Raw genomic sequence first — 22,260 nt, forward strand, 5'->3', positions numbered from 1 at the left:
ACTGTTAATAGTGAGATGCTGTCTAAATGAAACTGAGTTAAGGGGTAGGACTAGATAAATTTGACTACTTATTAGTTTACCTGTTCTGGTTTTTGGTTTTTCACTGTTGTTATTGATTTTATCTCTTTTTTTTCTACTTTGTTTTCATTACTTACATGTTTGAAATAAAGATAATCAATCAATCAGTCAATCAATCAATCAATCAATCAATCAATCAATCAATCAATCAATCAATCAATCATTATGTGTGAATACCGCAGAGTTCGGAGTCTGATCTGTAGCTGAGGTTTCATAGCTGTTAGTGATGAGTGGACATTAAGGAAATTGAAGAGAAGTTAATCTATTATTAATCTCCATTTTGGATACATTCATGATGCAGATAAAAGGCCGACCGCCGATATCCTGACAGCTATGTGATAATAGTTAATAATTCATGTCTTCTTGTAACCCTCACCTTATCTGACATGTTTTTATTTTATCTGAATTATTTGATTCACACTTTTTCTTTGGTTTGTTATTATTATTATTATTATTAGTTTAAATATACAGTATAGAGATATTTACAGAGGATAGAAGAGGAATGAATGAATGAATTACCACGTAGCGTTGCAGCAAATCAAACAAGTCGAATCTAAAAGATTTATACGCGGTAAACTTTAAATCTGAATAATAGCCACACCTTCAACACTGTGTATAATATGACTTTTACAAATGAGACTCATTAATATACATTTAATATACATAAATCCATAATATTTGGCTTTTTACATTTGTCTCCGCAATGTTTATCACTCAGTATTTTTTCTGCACATTATATGAGCTTTGTAGGAAACGTGTGGTACTCACTTTTTATGGTATATTTTGGAAGGAGGAAATCCAAGATTCAGCCTTAATCACAGACACATCATGCAGTCGACACTCAGCAGCATCATCATCTCTCATCTCTATCCCCCCTCCCTCTGTCTCTCTCTCTCTCTCCCTCTCTCTCTGTCTACACATGCAGTATGTAAGGGCAAACAAAAAAAAGAAAAGAAAAGAAAATCCAGAATGTGTGTGTTGTCCTGCTTTTGACACATAATAGGTAATAATGTAACCATAGTTACTGCACACATTAGTTTTTGGATTATTTTAAGAATACATCTTTATCATAATGTTTTATGATGTGCATTTAGTTGTGCAATATTATTGTAGGACTTTTCAGGATTACGATTATTGCACAATTATTTCTTTATTACTTTCTTTTATCTTTATTTTCTTTATTTACATATTTATGAGTTATGTTGTTATCTGAAGCTCCTCTAATATAGTAATTTTGGTTCGTACCTTTCTTTGTTTATGGTGAATAAATGGTTTGTTTTATGGTATAATCAATCATAATACCCATAATAATATAAGATAAGATAAAATAAGATTTTCCAGAAGTGGAATAAATATATACATCGAACAAATAAAACACACACACACACACCTGGTAATGACTAAGGCAAAAATGAGTAGTGCAATGACTAAACGTTATAGACAATGCTGCAAATTTGACAAGGAGGTAGGTAAAGTACGGTGTGCAAAATGGCAATCAAGCGTCCACCTTCAGTCCACAGTAAAAACCTGGTTGATTTTTTATGGAGGAATGTATGTTTATGCCAAGAAAGCTTATTCTGAGCTTATTCAAAGCTTTATTGTCGTTGTACAAAAATACAACGAAATGTCTTTTGGCAGCATCTCTTGTAGCAGCTACAATGTCACAAGCATAGACAAAAATAAAAGTAATATGAGTAATAAATATTAAAGTGCAGTTAAATGTATTATATATAGTCTCTAATAAAACCTGAAACTAGTAACATATCCAACAGGTAGCAGTGTTCCAACGCTGACTATCAATCCACCACCAAAGAAGAAGAACATCCACCAATGATATTTCTTCGGGCTGTAACGAGTTCTGCCGATTGTCTCCGAAGTCATGTCCGTGTAAATGTTAGCGCGACGCTAGCTGTAGCGCTGCAAAGGATTATTGTTTCGGTTTTCTCGCCCTTCCCTTGTGTCCTAAATCACGAAGCAGCCAGCGACTTCACTGTATTATCTCGCAAAAATGGTAGGTATTTGAACCCGTTTTATTTTCCGTTTAGTTGTTTGGAAAGTTAGCTCGTTTAACTGGGCCCGATCGGTGTAACAGCCGCGTCCGTGAGTAGCTCGAAATATCTCAACTACTCGACTGAGTAATGTTGCTTAGTTACAAGTGTGACCTGTTTTTGCCGTGTTAATTACTTCAGAGCTGACGAGTCTGCGTGCATTTGGTAAAACAAACTGAGTTTGCTGGGAAACTTTCACCTATAAATGTCAATCTAGCTGATGCTAACTGCTGTGCGAGCTAATTTTAGCGCACAGTGAGGTTGTGTGTAAACAAAGCTGCAGCAGAAGTTATTGTCATCGTTATTATTAGCCTGTAGATTACTGTGGATATTGTCTAGATGATCTAAAGATAATGCTCTGAGCAGTATTACAACATGACACGCCTTTGATGGCATCTTCTGAAGTTGCGCTTAATTATTTAATGTCGCACTTTGGGATTTTAAATTAAATTCACTCTGAACCCTAATAGTGTATAAAAAAATATCCCGGAGAGGACAGTGTATTTGAGGGCTAACTCGAGTTCATAAAGGTTTGCAACTTGGTTTCTGGTCTTTAACATCTCTGTACGTAAGGCAGATTTATTTTTGTGTGATACATTTAATTTTGTCTCTTGATTTATCATTATCCCATAAACAGAGTCGACTTAGGGACACGCTGTCACTTACTGACCAAAACAAATAATCACATGCATTGTTCGGCCAGTTTCTAAATTGATTTCTTCATGAGCCTGAGCTGATTGTTGATCAAGCTCAAGTAGACATTGGAATAAATAAATGTCATCTTTTGAGAGATGCAGTTTCTCAAAGTCATCTTAGCATCTTTTAATTTTGGCCACACTGCATCACTCATGTTGCAGTTTTGCCATCCTGCTTTTGACGCTGATCTGAATGTGTTTTAACAGTAATGTATTCAGATGGTATTTCACATAGCAACCATGAAGGGGGACTTTGCTGTGGATCAAAAACGTTGTGAGCCTTCATAACAAAGTGTTGTAGTATCACACTCTGTTTCACAGTTCTGATTATTTCCTGGGGGAAATAATCTGTGGCCCAGCAGTAGGTTATCGTTGGTGTTAAGTTAACTCCCACCAGTTATAATGTGGTGTATGATTGTACTTTTCAGGACAGCGAAATGTCAGACTTTGAACCTGTACCAGGACCTGAGACGAGTAGTATGGAGGGGGAGAACGCACCACTTTACTGTATTTGTCGGAAACCAGACATCAACTGCTTCATGATGTAAGTTAACATCACTGGTGTATTTGTTTTAGCTACTCAGGCCACATGTGTGCAAGTAATAGTGCTCACAAATTTGCTGTGACTTATGCTTCTCCCGCTGTCAGTGGCTGCGATAATTGCAACGAGTGGTTCCATGGCCACTGCATTAACATCACTGAGAAGATGGCGAAGGCGATCCGGGAATGGTACTGCATGAGATGCAGAGGTAACTAAGAGTTCTTCTCCCATCATCACAGCAGTTATCTCTGTGCCATTTTTATTTAATTTAATACTTGTTTATGTGGTTGGTCACCAGGTGAAAACCCCTCACTGGAAGTAAAGTATCGATCAAAGAAGAGCCGTGACAAGGAACCTGATACTGACAGGTCTGACAAACAGTACAGCACCCCAAGTACTCCGGACTATAAGAGCGAGAGGCGGCGAGGATCTAAAGTAAGTTGTTTTATTATGATGAATGTAAACAGGTAAAGGGTGGTAAATTAACCTGTGATCAGGAGTAAATTTTCATTTAATATGAATTTATAACCTGACAAACCATCTGACAGACAAACATCTGCACCGATGCATGATTTGAACCCAGACAGCAGACATGCACGCAGTTCCATTCACAGTACAATCATGTATTGGTCGCTTCTTCAAACACAGAAAAGCACATGTGGCATCAGTGGATCTTCCTAATAGGCTGCCTATGACTTGTTAGAGACAAGTCATTGTCTCATTTTAGATTGGGGCACAACAGAATATCAGTGCTAAGTGCTATGATGTGGCCTGGAGCTGGAGTTTCGAATCTGATTTGTTTTCTCGCCTGTAATTTAATAGCATCTTGGTGTGCTTGTTCTCTTGTAGTGATCAATTACAAAGATATGCAGATAACTATGAATCAGCTCATGCACCTTCCCCTCGAAACGAGTCGCTTTCCTGACTCATATGCACTGGGAGCGTTTGCAGTATATTACTAAGTCATTAAATGAATATTTACAATGTAAACATTGCACATGCATGCAGGATGCATTAGCTCTTATTGACTGGGATTTTGTTCAGGTGAAGCGTTCGGTCCGTATGTGCGGGGAGTGCGAGCCCTGCAGGAGGACTGAGGACTGTGCCCAGTGTGACTTCTGCAAAGACATGAAGAAGTTTGGAGGTCCCAACAAAATCAGACAGAAGTGCAGGTTCAGGCAGTGTGAAGTTCGAGCGAGGGTAGGTCACACTATCACCGTCATGCATCAATGTATCGTTCATCATAGTAACTCAAGCTGCAAAGAACCAATTCACAGCCAAAGTACGCTTTGAATCAGATTGCTTGAAGGCAGTAGTATGTCTTTTGTGTGTCTGTACAACTTCAGACAGTGAACAACCTGTTGTGCTTTGTTTTTGTTCAGAAAATGCTTCGTGTGAAAGAAGAGGAATTTTCTTTGCGAGAAAGGAGGGAAAATTCCCACCACAGGCGAAGGCGCTACTCTGATGACTACGACAGCGAAGCAGAACTCTATCAACAGTACAAGGCAGCAGGACTCAACAGCAGCATGGTAGAGCAGTGTTATATTGTTTGATGTAGATTCACTCAGCCGACAGCTAAAACGTTTGATCAGGAAGTCATGTGTGACATTAAATAATTGTCTTTTCGTACAGGGCTGGGCTAGCGACGACGACGACGAGCTCCCTTTCAGTCCCGTCATGCGTAAGAAAGCGATTAAGGTGAAGCACGTGAAAAGACGGGAAAAGAAGTTTGACAAGAAAGTAAGTTTCTTCATGTCACTTTGAAATGCTTCCAGATGTTAATATAGTAAAGGGTTATAACACAAATGGTAACACCTGGCCTTCTACTAACGGCGTCTCTTAAACTTAATAGAAGGAGTCACGGCGCCACAAGCAGAAGCAGAAGCACAAAGACAGAACCAGACACAGTGAGAAGGGGGAGCTGCGAGATCCTGGAGGTCGGCGTCAGTGTTTGGGGCCGAGCTGTGTGGAAGCAGCACGAACCAACTCCAAATACTGCTCTGAGGAGTGTGGCATGAAGCTTGCCGCCAAGTAAGACCCATCACTTTCAAGCTTTGAGAAATTAATATTTAATGTATTTGCCGCTCACTTCCCGCTTACTGTCAAAACTATTCACACTTTTTAATACACATGTACCATTGCGCCCCCCAGTGAGTTTAAATGTTGGTTATAGTTGCTGGTTTGTAGCTTTTGTTTGCAACTTTCTCTCATTAGATTTCCTTTACCGTTCATTGGGGAAATCAGTCTTTCACGATTGAAATCTTTGTGCCTGTCGACCCACAGTCGGATCTACGAGATCCTCCCTCAGCGTATCCAGCAGTGGCAGCAGAGTCCCTGCATCGCCGAGGAGCACGGCAAGAAGCAGCTGGAGCGCATCCGCCGGGATCAGCAGAACGCCCGGCTGCGCCTCACGGAGATGGAGCGACGCTTCCACGAACTTGAGGGAATCATTGCCAAGGCCAAGCAGCAGGCGGTTCAGCAGGACGAGGAGGTGACAACACTTCTTCATAGAGTTGCTTCTTTTATTGGATCTGCTTTTAGAGCTGATCGGACCCCTTCAAGCTGCAGGAGAAAAACAGTTCTTTGCATCCTGTTTGCAGGTGAACGAAGGTGACAGCGAGGACACAGATCTTCAGATTTTCTGTGTGTCTTGTAGCCATCCCATCAATCCGAAAGTGGCACTGAGACATATGGAGAGATGTTACGCAAAGGTGATAATTTCTTTAATTTTGCTTCCTATTGTAAGCATACAAAAAATACAATCATAATACAATAATTTAACCAGATTGATTTTCTATTGATTATCTTTGCAGTATGAGAGTCAGACCTCCTTTGGTTCAATGTATCCTACAAGGATAGAAGGGTAAGAAAATGTCATTATTCTCAAATTCACAGAAGTTTTCTGTTGTTCAGTTGCTTTAGCAATGTGTTTTTTTTTATTTTTTTCCCCACAGTGCAACCAGGCTCTTCTGTGATGTGTACAACCCTCAAAGCAAGACGTACTGCAAGAGGCTTCAGGTTCTGTGTCCAGAGCATTCTCGGGATCCCAAAGTGAGTCGACACCCTTTAGCCTTACATAGAACTGAATTTTAAAAAATAGAAATCCTGCAACTCCTTTTAAAAGCATTCACTTGATGTAAAAAAAAAAAAAAAAAAAAAAAAAAAAGAAGTCCTGCTAAGCATTCATTTTTATCTTTCTTTTCTTTTTTCACCCCTTTTGTGTGGTGTCCAGGTTCCTGTGGATGAGGTGTGTGGGTGCCCTCTGGTTAAGAATGTGTTTGAGTTGACTGGAGAATACTGCAGAGTCTCTAAGAGGAAGTGCAACAAGCATTACAACTGGGAAAAGCTAAGGAGAGCTGAGGTGGACTTGGAGCGAGTCAGGGTGGTGAGTTAAACTTCACGTTACGTTGTTGTTTTTGTTTTTTTTTTGTCAATTTGAAATAGGAATGTGTGGAGTTTCAGTGAGAAATGTCAAGGAAAATCCCACATCTTATGAAAATTGCATTTGTTTAAAATAAATTCCTGTCTGGCTTCCACTCATAAAGAGTCTCATAATGAGACTTTCTGATGCTGAAACACCATCACGTGATCCATCTTTTTTTTTTTTTCTTCTCCACACACAGTGGTACAAGTTGGACGAGCTCTTTGAACAGGAGCGTAATGTCAGGACTGCAATGACCAACAGAGCTGGACTCCTTGCTCTGATGTTGCACCAAACTATTCAGCACGACCCTGTGACGACTGATCTCCGTAGCAACAAGGATAGGTAGTCAAACCCGCCAGTCTGCGTCTGTTCTCGGATCTTTGGGCCACTGTACATAGTAGCTGCTCAAGTGCTAAGGAAGTAAACTTTAAGAACATTAAAGACCATTTTGATGATTTTCTAACTAGATTATTATTTTAAAATGTGTGTATGATAATATATATATTTTTCCTGATGGTGGTAGATGAACTACTGCTCACTGAAAACTGCTGGTTTTGCTATGATCATCCTCAATAAAGGCATTGAACTTGCTGCTGTTTTATTGGTCTGTCCTTCTCTACCAGAGGTGTAGAGTACACCTTAGCAATTACTGGTAACTTCAGTGGAAGAAAAATGGTTACTTGAAAATGAGTAGATATAATGGAAGAGAAAGAATGTCTGAAGTGTGGCCTGTATTACTACTGTAATAAAGTATTCATATGCAATTAATATTATATTTCAGGCTCATGTCCTCACCACCCTGACGCATTTAAATTGCACAAAACCTCAATTGTACCCCTGAAAACTTGATCTTATTTGCTGATTGGCTTAAAACCATAAAATGCTGAATAAATAAATAATGCTGTTGCGTTCACGTGTAGCTCATGAATTCTTGCTTTTCAATCCAAATGCTGTGCAAGAAAATTGGATACAAAACTTTCTAAGATAAAGTATGTAATAGTTTCACAGCTTAGCCAAGCTGTTAATGTCAACAAGGCAAAAAATATCAAGAAATATGTATCTACCCATGAACTATTTCGCTCACACACGTTTCCGATGACCCATAAACACAGCGCAGTTAAAGCGGATCATCAAAGAGGATACGTGTGGGATGAGAACCTTCACTCTCTTCCGTCTTCGCTTCCTTTTAATATTTACTTTTCTAACATGATGCTTGAAACGATGTTTGAATCCGACTACTGTTTTAAATGATTAAAAGAAACCACATTTAAGTCAGTTAAGTGTCTTATTTAGATGATCTGGAGCATTTTTAAAGCCTGTATACAGCATCTTCTTAAACTTGGCTTAAATGCATTTGTTGAATGTTGTGATATTTAAAAATGACAACAGACGTAAGTAAATAAATATATAAAGCATAAAGTACATGACATAGCAAATGTAATGCAATTCCCACTATTGAGCCATAGCGAGAAAACTGAGTTTTAACAATACACTACGGTGGCTATGTTTGCTTGACCCAACGCTTTAATCCAAAAACGTTTAAATAAAACAACAACTGACTAACAATATTTGTTTAGTCCCTGACGTTGTGTGTTATGCTTTATGCTGGAGGCCTAATTTGCATGCGGAAACAAAGTCAATGAAAAAAAAAGAAACCGGCCAGCCGGACGGACCGATCGGGGCGGATTTACATCTTTGGTGTTGAGCCTTCTTTGTTCCTACGGCCGCTTCCGGTTGTGCTGCTGGATGCATGGTAGTAGCTACATCTACGTTAGCCCTACCGCGTAAAGTGAAAGCGAAGCTACGTGGTGTGACTAGAGTGCCAAGCATCTGGGAAACATTACACTAAAGGTGTGTGATTTTGTCGACCCACATAACCATACATCTTTGCAGTCTGTGTGGAGACACGCAGCTCTCAACTCATGAGTAATGTCAGCATATCGCCATAGGAACCAACCATGGAGGGGGGCTAGTGCTAACGGGGGCTAACGATGGTGCCGCTTTCACTCAGCGTTTTTTTTTTGCTTCTGCGGACTTGACACGAATGCTGTTGGCACCACACTGCTTATTACGATAAAATATATATATTTAAGGAACAGTTTCAGAGGCAGAAGTGCTCTGGGGTTAGCTTGTTTAGCTAATATTGTTGCTGGCTAATATTTGCTACTTGCCATGGCTAGCTAATTGCCATGGATAAACGGTAGCCATATATTTAAGCTTAGACCTCGTACCATATTGACTGTGCACATCGTAATGGACTGTCATGGGTGTTTATTCTAATCATTTCTTTTTTTTTTTTTTCCGCAGGCTCTGTCATGAGCAGCTGAACAACTGACGGTGCAGCCCCACTCCCAAACCTCAGAGCCCTGGGTCAGTTGTTATTCATCCACGGACACTGTGGACCACCTCAAATGGGACGCGAGGCGGACAGTGAAGGATAATCACATCTGACCACAGTGAGCCACTTTGGACCTTTTTTAAGCCTAAACTGGTGTTTAAATGAACGAGAAGGCGGAGGAGGGCCAGCCCCCTGGCAGAGACCCCTTGGATGAAGATGTGGGTGAAGGCGCAGAGAAGAAGAGCAGCGAAGCAGAAAGCACCCCAGCAGCAACACCGGGGCCCCCAGACTCTCCCAGCACAAAGGAGGACCCCAGCCCCGACCTGGAAGAAACCCTAGCGGAGGTGAAAGAGGAGGCTAAGTCTATTAGTGGTGAGCCTCCTGTTGACTGGTTTGAGCCGCTGGAAGATGATGATGACGCTGAGAGCATTGGCAGAAATGATCCAGAGGAAGAAAGCCTGGCAGGAGAAAGTGAGAGGAGTGAGAGTGTCGGAGGCAGTGAGAGCACCGTCAGAAAGAAATATCAGTAGGTTGAATGCGACTATTTTGCTTCTACTTGTGGTGGTGTACATGTGCTGCAACGTCCTTTTTCACAGCACTTTTTTTCTGACATGCTTGTTCCCTGCAGGTAATTTAGATACTGAAATCTGAAATTAAGGACCATTATCTGTGGAGTAGATACAAATGTTTATGTGTTTGTGCAAACACATGACGAAGTAATGCATCCTGCAGGTGCTTAGATGTTGGACTAAATCATATAGTATTTTGTATTTTCAAATAACCAGAGGTGTTGCCAATAACAAAATATTTATATGTTAGTAGTTTGGACTAATTTCTAGGCATCAGCACCTCGAGTTTGACAGAAAGTTGGCATAAAGATTCTTAAATCCTATGTCCTCTTTAAATTTTCAGTCTTCAGATGCCTCGGCGCAAGCGGTCACATCCGGATGAGGGATGGGTCAAGTGGCCTGCACTTGGAGAAGGCTGGAAACGCAAAGAGGTTGTTCGACGCTCAGGTTCTAGCGTTGGCCAGAAGGACGTGTATTACCTAAGGTAAATTCTGTCTGGTAGAAATCCTTCAATTTAGAGAGGTGCTACTGATTTCCTGAATAGATTATAGTCTGATTCACAGGGGGGTCCCGATTTGATTTACTATCAATTAATTAATTTTGGACATGAAGAGTCCTATTATCACAACACAGGTCATGGCCAGAGTCAAAGAGAGAAATAAGTACAAAGTTTGAGAAATCAAAGTATCACCCGTGAATGGCTGAGTGTCATTTACGGGTCAGTGTTTCTGATGGTGCTTGTTTCACTGTGGCGGCTCAATCAGTGTCTCTCCAAAGAAACAGAGCTGGTGTTTAGTTTGATGGGGTTGATGACACGGCCCTCTCCTCACTCTCTAAGCTCCACGCTGGGTTATCTTACCTTATCCTCACTCTCTACACTTTGAGTAACTGCTGCAGTGCAGCCTGAGCTTTCCTACAAACTTCAGGTGAAGCAGCGGAGATGACCAAACTGTCATCCTTTAGCGGCTGCTGAGAAATAACTCTACATCTATGTCACACTCTGGAGATGTGTTTCCTGGAAGCTAAACCAGTGCAGTGTTGAGTGATGTCGTCCCGATGAGAGGTCTTCGCATAGTTGCCTTCTGTTACGCTTTCACAGCAGCGTGTTTCCGACATCTGTCTTTCCAGTGCCATGTGTCCTCGTCTGACCTGTTCTGTGCAGGCGTGGTTTGAACAGACACTGTATCTGCTCAGATAATCATTGTTTGCTTGTTCATTTATCTCCATAGGCAGAGAGGGAACGTAGATTAGAGAGACGGCATAAAAGCGTGATGATTGAAGTGTGGATGGATGCCCACTCATTTGCAGCCTGCATACCTGGGCTTTGCAACGTGAAAGAGACGGAACGGTTCAGGCCTCACTTAAACATTACTTTCTTAACGTTGTAATGCAAAATGTATAACACAGATATGTCTTGGGCTGTTATTGATTTTTAAGATTAAGATTCTCCTGCTTTTTCCCAGTGACATAGTAGTAGTAGTGACGCACGTGTTAGATTACGTGTCACTGGAAAAAAGTGGTCAGACTAGAGTCAGTGGTTAAAACTCACATCGTCATCATCTAACATGTGCATTAATATTCAATATAAAAAGATGATGAATAATCAACTGAACCTGAATGAACAAGCAGCTTAATTCAAACAAGTATGGTTGAGTCCAACAAGTGGACAGTTCACAACTTCAAATATCTGTGGTGAAACTCATTCTTTTGATATTAGTAGTTCAGATGTAGCCGATTAATATTTTCGCAATGACCTTGTTGTTTATGTAGGCTATGGAAGCCTTCGTTTTCACCAAACAAAAGCCATAGTGCATCCGAAACAATCAAATCCAGCAACTTCTTTGCTATTTTTGGCAGCTTCTCACATCTCTGTCACGTCTTAACCTACGTTCACTGCTTCGCTGCATCGATTGCCTCGAGCTGCAGGAACTCAGACGTGTTCTGTAGTGTTATGCTTTCGAAGGTGCTCGATTACGTTTGTTGTGTTGTATCTGGCAGTGCTACTACCGCCCCTTGTGACATTTTCTTTGCAAATATTGCAAATAGCTGCTGAACTTGTTGGTTTAGCAAGCGCTCCCCGTATGGAGCGGCATGTTTGGCTCGCTCACAGCAACATGCTGTTGCTGTGTTTGTTGTCAAAACCGCCTGTTTTACCTGCATGCTGCGCGTCAGGACGTAGGATCAGATGCAAACATAAAATTGCGTTGAATAAATCGGCCCCGTGGATATGCAGCATTATCTGATAACCGATCTAGCTCTTTAGTCTGTGTCAGGGTCAGTGTCCAGTATAAATACTGGATCAATGCATCCCTAATTCTGAGAGCAGGCAGGGCTGTAACAATACATGCATCTATAAAATATATTCAGTGTTGATTGTAGATTTGAAATATTACTATTGTATTAAAATAAATAGACACTAGAGATATAATAATTGAAAATCTGATGCGTTTTCTTCATAATTTGTCATTTATAGACCTTAAGCTGTTGCTCAGAATGTTTAATCTGGAAAATGTTGAACAGAGTTCTTGCTGTTTTTTTTTTTTTTTAATTTATTTTATTTTTTATTTATGGAGGAAAACACATCAACAGATGAAACAGTAATAGAGATTAATAGAGATTACTGTTTGTTGCAGGCCCACAATTAAAAAACAATCTGCTAGTTCCCAACCACTGTTAGAATTGTAAATAATATTTATATTGCGCGATGATCCATCTATGCATTTGATCACAGAGACGCACACACATTCGCACACTAAGTACTAGTGTGTCATGCTCAAGGAGGGTTTGGCATATGCTTCATGTGCCGGGGATCAAACCTCTGATTCATGTAAAACCTGCTTTGCCTACTGAGCAGGTAGGTAAAGTCCAAAAATTAGGACTTCACAAACTAGTACTTGACTGAATGCCAGCAAGACGTTTTTCATAACTGGCCTTGTCCTTTGCAGCCCACGGGGGGAGAGAGTAAGAAGCAGAGTTGAGCTGATTTCGATGCTGGATGGATCTCTTGACTTGTCCAAATTTGAATACAAGTCGGGCACGTTCTACGACGGAGAGGCACAACCCATAAGAATTCGACACAGAATGAAGGTACCCGCTCGCATTTATCGTTTAAAGCGCAAAGCCTTGAAGGTTTCTCACAATTTGTCACACAAGTCGTCTGTCCTCGCTCTCTCTTTGACGTCCAGAGAAAGATGCGGGAGCGTTCTTCCTCAGAGTCCAGTTGGATGGAGAGAGGAGAGGGGGCAGACACTCCCGACTCCTACCACAGGCTCACCCCAAACCTCGGGACCAAAAACGTCCACCAGACGGGCCTCTCCTCGAACACTCCAGCAGGAACACCGAACCAAGGCCACCGCAGTGACGGGCCACCTGTGGAAGAGAGAATGGTCAAACTTCCTCTTCCGTCGTCGTCCAAGCCGCTTCCGCTTCCCTCTATAAACGGAGAAATCGGGTCAGAGGACAGCATTCTGTGAGTCGGCTATAACCTCGCTTCACACGCCATCGAAACTATAATGAGAAGCTGGTAAATGGACTGAGGGTTATTTGTTTCTCTGCAGGATCTGTGCCAGATGTGGTATTTCTTTCACAGGCACGTGGTATGACAAACAAAGAAAGAGGCCCTGCTGTCCTGCCTGTTGGGGTATGTAGGTATATACGTTAGCAGAGCCGTCATTCTGAGGTGAAACTGAAAAAAAAAAGTTCAGTTAATCAGGTTAGTTCAAAATAACATCTTTCTTAACACCTGTTCATTTCCTTTCGATTGCAGCAGAGTCGAAGACAAAAGAGCATCCGATGATTCGTTTCAGAAAGGTAAAGAACTGCAGAGGTGCATTCAGCATGTTTCAAAGTGATATATGGTCTGACTGCTTTTCTGTTTGTTTGTTTGTGTTTTTCACATAGTGGATACCCTGTGGTCAGTGTGTTGGGTGCCATGACACAATGAATTGTGGGCAATGTGCCAATTGCAAGCGTGGATTACAGAACCCAGACTCCAGGAAACGGACATGCAGGAAACGTAAATGTGTATGTCCTATTCGGAAGGTAAGGTGCACCCCGTTGTTGTTCATTTACAGAATAATCGTTCATGTATCCTCCAGTACCAGTATATATTTTTTCCACGTCTGCTCCTCCAGGCCCCCGGGAGTGGAACCTTCATGCAGCAGAGGCCGTTCATTGACAATCCTGACACGTTTGACGATAGCATGAGTTTCCAGGTGAGCCCCACCGCTCTGCCAGGAGGCTGCGTCCCATCGGAACCAAAAACCTCACGTCACAGGAACAGTTTGTTTCCGTCTGCAACTAAACTCGTCAATAACCCGATCACATACGCATTCACTTATGGACTCCCATTTTAAATCTCATGTGCTACAATAATGCACTTGTTAGTCCATATTTTACTTATTTTTATTTTTACACTTTGCCTGTTTATGTAATAGTTTTCAATTTTGCTGACTTATGTTTAACCCTTTATAGGGCACTATAATAATACAACTTTTTTTTACTTTTCTGAAAATGTTTCAAAATTTTCATTTAATTTTTTTTTTTATGGTTCCTTGCCTTTAAACAAATGTAAACATGTACTTAGGCCATTAGAAGATACACTTCTTCATGGTACGTAATAAATTAGTTATACTCAGCATTCATGCAGAGGTGGACCCTGCAGACCACATTTCGTCCTTATTTGACCTGTGAATGTTTCCTTGGTCTTTTCCCATTGGCTGAATGAAAACCACATGCTTCTAAACCTCACTGAGAGGCACTGGGACGCACCCTAAATTGTGTACCGAAGTTACCATATATGGTTAACCACCACCACCACAACAAACCCCTTTTATGCGTCAACACATGTATAGATGGAGACGATTCAGATTCTGGTGACTGAATAATCAGCTCGACTGCAGATGTTGAATGTTTTACTTCAACTGGTTCTTCTGTGTTTTAATGTGTTCATTTCATTTTACAGAGTGAATTTGCAGACTCACAGGTAACATGTTTGCAATATTACCAGATTTTTTGAACACAAGAACACTGTTTTTTTTTTTTTTACCTTTCAAAAATTTTTTTACCGTTCTCACTGACGATGTCTTATTCACACAGCACCCAAGTCTCAAAAGCAGCGACACAGAGAACTTCTCAGTCAACGTGGACGTTGAGGATGAAGACGAACTGTCGACTGACGATGATGACGATGTGAGTTTTAACCACTGACTCTAGTCTGACCACTTTTTTCCAGTAACGAGTAATCAACGCTTTACTATTTCCAAACCAGTAACCAGATTAAAGTTACTTATCCACGTCGCTGTGCGTTACTATTTTTCCCATTTTCCTGAGTAAAAAGATATATTTTTTGATTTCTTCTTGCATCTCTCGGAGTGACCTCCACGACAAGTCACGTTTTCAGCATGAGGACAACTCACGCGTAATACCAGTGACAGCAACACACACGTAAACAACAATGGAGGGAGAGATGCCCATTTTATAGCTGGAAACACAGCCAGTATTTAGAGTTTGTGTTGCTGGAGACAAAGTTCAAAAGCACAACATCTAATTTAAACAAAGTAAGAGTGGAAGAAGTTGGTTGGGCAGTCCTGTGTTGTAGAGGAAATTCTGCCTTTTTTTGTATATATAAAAAAAAACATGTATTTTAAAGTAAAGCTGTTAAAAATTCACTTCCATAAAGTGAGTTTTGGCAAAACAAGTCGTCATTTTTACGTTGAGGCGGCAGCTGCTGAATGTAACTAGTAAAGTAACTTGTAATCTAGCTTAGTTACTTTTAAAATCAAGTAATCAGTAAAATAACCAAGTTACTTTTTAAAGGAATAATCAGTAGTCACATTACTCGTACTCTCTCTGGAATATTTTCCTCCTCTTTGCTGTCTCCAGGAAATGTTTCCCTGTTTTTAACACAGCTTTCAGTTTTTGTTGTCGCTGCGTTGGTGCAGACTTTGCCTGAATCTATGAACTATTCCAGCACGGACAGACCAAGTGGCTGTGCAGAATGAACTTTTAATTGTGGAAACGTGAACATGCAGTGTGTTTTGGCAGTTAGTCTCCGAAGCGTGTCGGGATCGCGGAGCTGAATCACAGACAGTGAAAGAAGCTAGGGACAGGACCCAGCAGAGTCTAGACGCCGGTGGTTGTAGAGCATCAGGTAGAGTTAGGAGGTGGCAGATGAAGACGTCAAGGACGACCAGGAAGGAGAGGGTATGGAGAGGAGGAAGGTTGAATAACACACGGAAGAATGACAGTTTTACAGTGAATTGAACGCACAGGGACTAGGACGAGAGTATTAATGTAGATGTTGAGAAGTTATTTTGACGGTGTCTGACGCTCACTGTAGAGGGAGGGAAACACACTGTGGTGGAACATATCCTTCCTTATTGTATTTCCACTAATGCTTCCCTAAAACATGGAAAAAATGGGGGGAAAAAAATCATGATTGCAAATTGTCTTTTTCTTTAAGCCTAATAATGTGATTATTCCTTTCAGTGGCATAAGAAGCGGAAGCGGCGTTCTTGCGGGGAATGCAAGGCCTGTCTCTGCAGGAAAGACTGTGGCACTTGTGACTTCTGTGTAGACAAACCCAAGTTCGGAGGAAGCAACAAAAAGAGGCAGAAGTGTCGTCTGCGCCAGTGCCAGAGACAGGCCATGGTCAGGTTTATTCTTCAGTTCTTGATTTTTGCGGCGTCTGTTGCAATAATTTTGGTTTCAAACGTCCCTCTGCTTTATTTTGGACAGAGACATTTGCTGCCCTTCCAGATGGGACAAAGTGAATTTGGTCCAGAGGGTCCAGGGCTGCCTGGCCGGCCAAGACCTACCTACACATACAGCCGGAAGACTGGGTTTAAAAGAAGCAAAGGGTCACAGATGGGCTTAGACTCTGACAATGAAGACGATGACAGTTATTTACCACCAGTGAGTTTTGGATATTTATTTCGTTTCTTGTTCGCTTCAAGAAGACCCCATCACAACCCAGTAAGGATTTGTTTTCCTCCTTCCTTTGTAGCTGAATTGGAGCTCTGAGCTTCCGATGGAGAGTAAACCGGCTTTCGACATGACTGTGAGAAACCACCACTCATCTATGCAGGTTTGAAAATGGCTTCAGGTCACATTGTCGACACTTCAAGTTCACTTTTAATCCAAACACAAGGTCAATTTCATTTTTGTCTTTCGGCAGCTGAACCATTTAGATTTTGGGGAGCGGAACGGGCTCTCTGACCGAGTCCCGCACATCGGCAACTCTCATCTGGTGAGTTCACAGTCCCGTTAGCTGGGGAGCCATTTTCTTTAAGCCCTACTTCACATACCTGGGTGCACCTCCAAAAGTGCGCTCCCGTGTCACGCTGTGGTAGAGATTTAACGAGCTGGGACAGGATCCTGACAGTGCAAGTCAAAAATAAACTGATTATAACAGTACAGGCTAAACAAAACAATTTGCCCCAATCTCTGTTTCCAAAACTTGGCACCCCTTTTTGGCTTCCTTTCCTGCTACAATATGGTCCACATTCTCCTCCGCCCTCCCTTCTTTTTTTTTTTTTTTTTTACCTTACACATAAACAACAGCACTGCTAGGCTGCTTAGCTCCACTGTTGACATGTGCATTCTGCAAACATCAAGCTTGAGTTTGTACCCAGATTTAATAAATCTCTATTGCGCTGTGTGGATTGAAATAAACTTTAAATCTCACAGCCTGCGGTCGCCTTTAAATGCACCTGAGCTCTATTGTAGGTAATCGTACATTCCTGGCTGATCGTGTCCATATTATCGCTGCCCGATCTTAATAATAGCACTAAACCTGACTGATCACGAGCCACCACGGCCTCCTGTTTACACGTTCCCTCACAAACGCTACTGGCGCTGTCCATTTCCTTAGATATCTGCTGTCATGCTGTTCTTTGGCCTGTGGCTCTGGCTCTGTGCAGTGAATCCAGGCCTACATCCAAATCCTATTTAGCATTTTTCTCTTCTGTGGTGGTGCAGTCTTGCACTCCTCAAAGTGTTCCACCATTCGGGGATCCGTGAATTTCTTCGCAGCGAATGTGTGCGTCAGTTTCCGCCGTCTCAAGTCGGAGGATTTCACACCAAATTATGTTCTTGACAGAGTAGTTACAGGCAGGATGCACGAAGAGATAGACAGGCAACAAAGACCACTCCCAGAACCGTTTAGAACTGGAGATGTTGCAATTAAATGGTACGTGTCGCAAGCGCATGGCGCCAGGCCACACACCAAAGTTAATTTGATCTGCATGTAATGGATTCATTTTGCTGCCAAGCTGTTTGCACTCTCTATTTGTCAACCCCACTCTTCTTGGCTGTCCTTCGGTTTGTTCTTGTAGTCACTTGATCAGATGGACACATAATATCTACGCTACCAGTCGAAACGTTTGGACACACCTTCTCTTCTTGAACGAGAAAGTGCGTCCAGACTTTTGACTGGTAGTGTAGATGATATGGTTCATTTTTTTTTCCTGGAGCTATAAGATGTTTACTGTCTGTGCTGTGGTTTGCATATGCAGGAAATATACCCACCTCTGGCAAAAGAATTTAACCGTATACTTCCATACTTAGAGCCACAGACGCGTGTCGCTCAGAGATCGACCGGTGTGAGAAGGTAAAAATGAATGCACTTTGTTAACAAGAAAATATTGTTCTTAAAACCCTACAATGAGCTAATGGAAGACGAAGAAAACAATGCAGTGGACATAATGTTATTAGATCCAGAAAAAAGTTGCAGCCCCGCAGTATGAAACACACCATTACTCGGGTTTTTAGCTATTTTAGTGGCTCTGGGGAAATGCACTCGTGAAATGTGAGGCTGCATTAGCTGGCAAAACATCCTCGGGATCTCTGACAACATTTCCTGCGGTCGGGTGGCTCCGCGGGTCACGCTGGCACCAGGTTTTCACAAGGAAGAAGGGAGGGTGTGTGTGGAACAAGTCTCACATTTTGATTTTGATTGAGGTTCGAGTTTGTCGTCGCTGGTTTATTAACTCGCGACTTCCGCTCTGTTAATGTAGGACGAGCAGAGCAGATGGGATGTGGAGAGATCGCACGCAGCCAGAGTGGATCCGAAGCATGTTGACGAAGATGACGAAGAAGAGGATGAGCTGCCGATGGTAAATATCCTGCTGAGACTTAAATATATATACTAAGTTTAGACACTAGCACAGTGCGTTTATATATTCTCACTCTCTTGCCGTCCTGCAGATTACACAGATCTTCAGTTTGGCTGACAGTTCGAGTGCGAGTGGTGCAGACGTAGAAAACCAGCTCATGAAGCTCCTAGACTCTTTGCGCTCCTCTGTGCTGCCGATCTTATGGTATGCTATAATGGTGGACGGCCCGCAGCTGCAGCTCATCCAGTGCTCTAAGCAGTCCAGCATGACTGACACCATAGTGCTGATAGACCCGGGCTTCTGCTACCAGGTCACCGTTCAGAAGCAGCCGCTGCTCCCCACCCACCCGCTGTACGACCACCACCCGCCTCGTCTGACCTCGGTGACCGACGTGGTCAACCTGCTCCTGGGCCTGGAGAAGTACACCGTGTGCCAGGGACTGCCCCCCACCATGGTGCCGTCGTTTCACCACAACCCCATCATCCTGGAGAGGGCGTCGACGTGCGACTTCTTGGTTAATAAGAACACGGGCATTTGCGCCGACTGCAGAGCACTTCAAGGACTCTAACAGAAAGAAAGAAAACATCCGGGACCACAGCCGAGACCACCGGGTTTTCTGGTGCTTTTTCTTCTGGTGAGAATCTTTAGGAAATCTTACCGACTTACCTCCGGACTTAGAGTTAGACTCGATTATTTGATGAATCACCAAAGGTATTGCGGGAGCTGTGACTTTATAATGCAGATGTTTGTCTTCTCAGATATTTCCTTATGTTGGTGTAGGGCTTTTCTACGTGACTGTTAAGTGTCAGAGTCTGAGCTGAAATCCCGTTAGCCCGCTGTGCGGTTAATGTGCCACTGGTTATTCCACACTCTTACTTGAGGTATTTCTCTCACACTCTCACTGTTGTTACACATTTAAGTGATCCTTCCTCCTCAACGTTTGTCTCGCACATGACTCACATGAACCTTGGTTATTAGCCCAATTATCTTTTCACCAGCGTCATTGGCCGTCTTGTCCTGCTGCATGTGGAGACTGCTACACACAGGTAGTGGGACAAACCATATTTAATGGATTTAACCAGCAGACTCAATGTTTCGGGAGGGAGGGGGGCAACAAGTTGTGTTGGCATATTGCCTAATTTTCCATTTAGAGACGAGAGTTATAGGATCATTTGCACTTTCTTTGTTGCCGTTTTCTCGTTATGTAGCATTTTGTGTTCTCTGTTCTTTTAATACAGTTTGGTTCATCACGTGCTTTGACATTTTTCTTTTCTATGCAGTGAAATAGGGTTTTTATACAGGACATAAGCAAATTTCAGGGCTTATGAAAACCTATTCAGCCCTCGTAAACCTTTATTGGTTTTTAAAACGAGTTTTACAATATTTAATTATGTTTCAAAGGAATGTGAATCTCCACCAAATGTACCAGAATTCATACACGCACAAAGCAGCAAATTTGTATCCGTCCCCGACCGACACGAATCTAGATTTTTAGTTCAGTGACGTCCAAGACAACGAGACGAAGCCGCTGTTTGAAAAGAAGACACTGAAGTAGAGACTGGCATAACTGAGCGATACTAATGGAGTCCAATGTATACTTGAGGAGACCCCGAATAATGAGAACAGAGTGTAAAGTTTATCACAGGTCAACTACTGTCCCACAGGTGTTAATATTTGTCCTGTATGCGCTCGCTTGCCAGTTCATTAAGTAAACTAGTCGAAATGAACGCGTGATGCAACATCCTGCGCTAAATCTGTTTATGTTGAAGATTTGAGGATGTAGTTAGTGCCATACATAAACCACGTTTCTGCTATGTAATCGGGGTCGTCAGAATCTATAGAAACACGTGTCGGTACAACGATTCAACAGTGCTACAAACCACAGCCAGTGAACTGATAAGTGAGTCTATTTGAATGCTGCGTCTGTTTTAAAAGCGTTGCAATCACAGCAAATTACAAATTTAAACCAAGAAAAGTGCCGTGAGATGAACATAATGTGTCTTTAACAAGGCTCAGTAAACACTCTTCACGCAGCTGTGAGTTAAACCCAAGACATATTTGAGTTTCTCACACACTGATCATCGCGTCCAGATTGAGGCTGATACTTTTAACAGTGGTTGGTTATATTTGGACAATACTGCGAACGGAGCACCTGCACTTCTTTAGTATATGCTTGTATAATGTATCTCTACAATGAAACTGACGTTGTGGCCATAAATCATTTTACAGATAACTAAGTATTTATTAGTTTGTTAGAAGTGTGTTCAACCTGCTGACCTTACAACATTTTTTTTTGTTCCTGTTTGACACTATTGCAGTATTTTAAACCTTCGGATAAATCTTAAAAAAAAATAATAAACATAAATGTACAGCAGTTATGTTTTTTTTTTCCTGTCCCCGTTTCAATCAGACATTTCTGAAATAGGTCAGTGACTTATAATAAATAATGTGAAACTTTATGCATTATTGACATTTATATGATTTATTTTTTATTATCTTGTTTTTTTTTTCTCAAGAAATTGTGCAAATATTGAAATATCTGGGGTCAGTGAATTATTCTTGAAAAAAGATTGTTATTTAGTCTTTGAATTAAAAAAATTATTTGAAGAATTACTCGAGGGTTCTTGGTCTTTCTGGAGAATGTGTGCTAAGAAACTGCTTATTTTTTTGTATTAAGTTTTTATTTATTACGTATGTCTCAAGCCCACGATGAGAAGAAGCTAGTGTAAAATGTCTGAGGTTTTTATTTTGAGTGACGGCGCACATGCTTGGTTATTGTTGGTCAAATTGTTGATTTTATTAGTACGTGTTGTTTCTGTGGAAATCACAGAATGCCTTTAAATTAAACCAGGCCTGTATTTAATGTTTCTCAAGAGACTCCAGTCCATTGTGTCATCTCTAATGCCCTATGAAGCAAAATAATTTACTGCTGCTTAGGTATAAACATTTTTAGTTTAATGTTATTCTAAATCTGTGCTATTCTTCATTTGAATATATGTGATTTGTGATTTATATGTGATTATATGTGACAAGACATAAATTGAGCAGGCCGGTATACAAGTGCAATGGAACATTTAAACAATTAAACAATAGCCTTTGTTGGCCCCTTCTGATTGGTCTGCTGACCTCCAACCAGAGGACTCCTACCTTTTATCAAGGTCCGACTTCCTGTGTTGCTCTTGCTAAGTTGGACCACAGCCTACGAGTTAGACAAACCGTATCCATGTGGGGGTCCGTTCCTGATGAAATCTGTGGACTCGGAACCGCGTTATTTGGTTTCTTTAAAAACATGACAAAGATACAAGTGACGGTAGAGTAGAGGAAATGGCTGTAAATAACAGCTGAAAAATGGTGGAAAGACAAGTCATTGTACGCGGTTGTCAATAATGTGTGATTTACATACATAAATAGTAATAAAAGGAGGATTGTGTCTGAAAACAAATGTATTGCA

General features: G+C 41.5%; 2 protein-coding genes across 6 annotated transcripts; both read left to right on the plus strand.

Annotated features, from left to right (window-relative positions):
- Positions 1-1,928: 1,928 nt before the first annotated feature.
- On the plus strand, positions 1,929-7,376 carry cxxc1b (CXXC finger protein 1b). Its single transcript, XM_047582913.1, has 14 exons — positions 1,929-2,089; positions 3,250-3,365; positions 3,470-3,570; positions 3,661-3,797; positions 4,407-4,562; positions 4,745-4,891; positions 4,995-5,102; positions 5,215-5,393; positions 5,646-5,853; positions 5,963-6,073; positions 6,176-6,225; positions 6,317-6,413; positions 6,595-6,747; positions 6,986-7,376. The coding sequence occupies exons 1-14, from the start codon at positions 2,087-2,089 to the stop codon at positions 7,130-7,132; spliced, it is 1,713 nt and encodes a 570-aa protein (XP_047438869.1). The 5' UTR covers positions 1,929-2,086; the 3' UTR covers positions 7,133-7,376.
- A 1,132-nt stretch (positions 7,377-8,508) lies between these two features.
- On the plus strand, positions 8,509-21,686 carry mbd1b (methyl-CpG binding domain protein 1b). Of its 5 annotated transcripts, none has more exons than XM_047583722.1 (18): positions 8,509-8,637; positions 9,094-9,650; positions 10,037-10,177; positions 12,639-12,780; positions 12,879-13,162; positions 13,251-13,333; positions 13,460-13,503; positions 13,594-13,734; positions 13,827-13,907; positions 14,657-14,677; positions 14,791-14,883; positions 15,739-15,897; positions 16,183-16,344; positions 16,432-16,608; positions 16,700-16,780; positions 16,871-16,942; positions 18,711-18,809; positions 18,901-21,686. In XM_047583722.1, the coding sequence occupies exons 2-18, from the start codon at positions 9,286-9,288 to the stop codon at positions 19,375-19,377; spliced, it is 2,622 nt and encodes an 873-aa protein (XP_047439678.1). In that variant the 5' UTR covers positions 8,509-8,637; positions 9,094-9,285; the 3' UTR covers positions 19,378-21,686. The 5 variants fall into 5 exon arrangements, with proteins under 5 accessions (XP_047439678.1, XP_047439679.1, XP_047439676.1 ...); XM_047583723.1 differs by having other exon boundaries at positions 16,453-16,608; XM_047583720.1 differs by having other exon boundaries at positions 16,183-16,608.
- Positions 21,687-22,260: the final 574 nt, after the last annotated feature.

Source organism: Mugil cephalus, chromosome 4 (assembly GCF_022458985.1).
Source record: "Mugil cephalus isolate CIBA_MC_2020 chromosome 4, CIBA_Mcephalus_1.1, whole genome shotgun sequence".
In the NCBI taxonomy this organism is placed as follows: domain Eukaryota; kingdom Metazoa; phylum Chordata; class Actinopteri; order Mugiliformes; family Mugilidae; genus Mugil; species Mugil cephalus.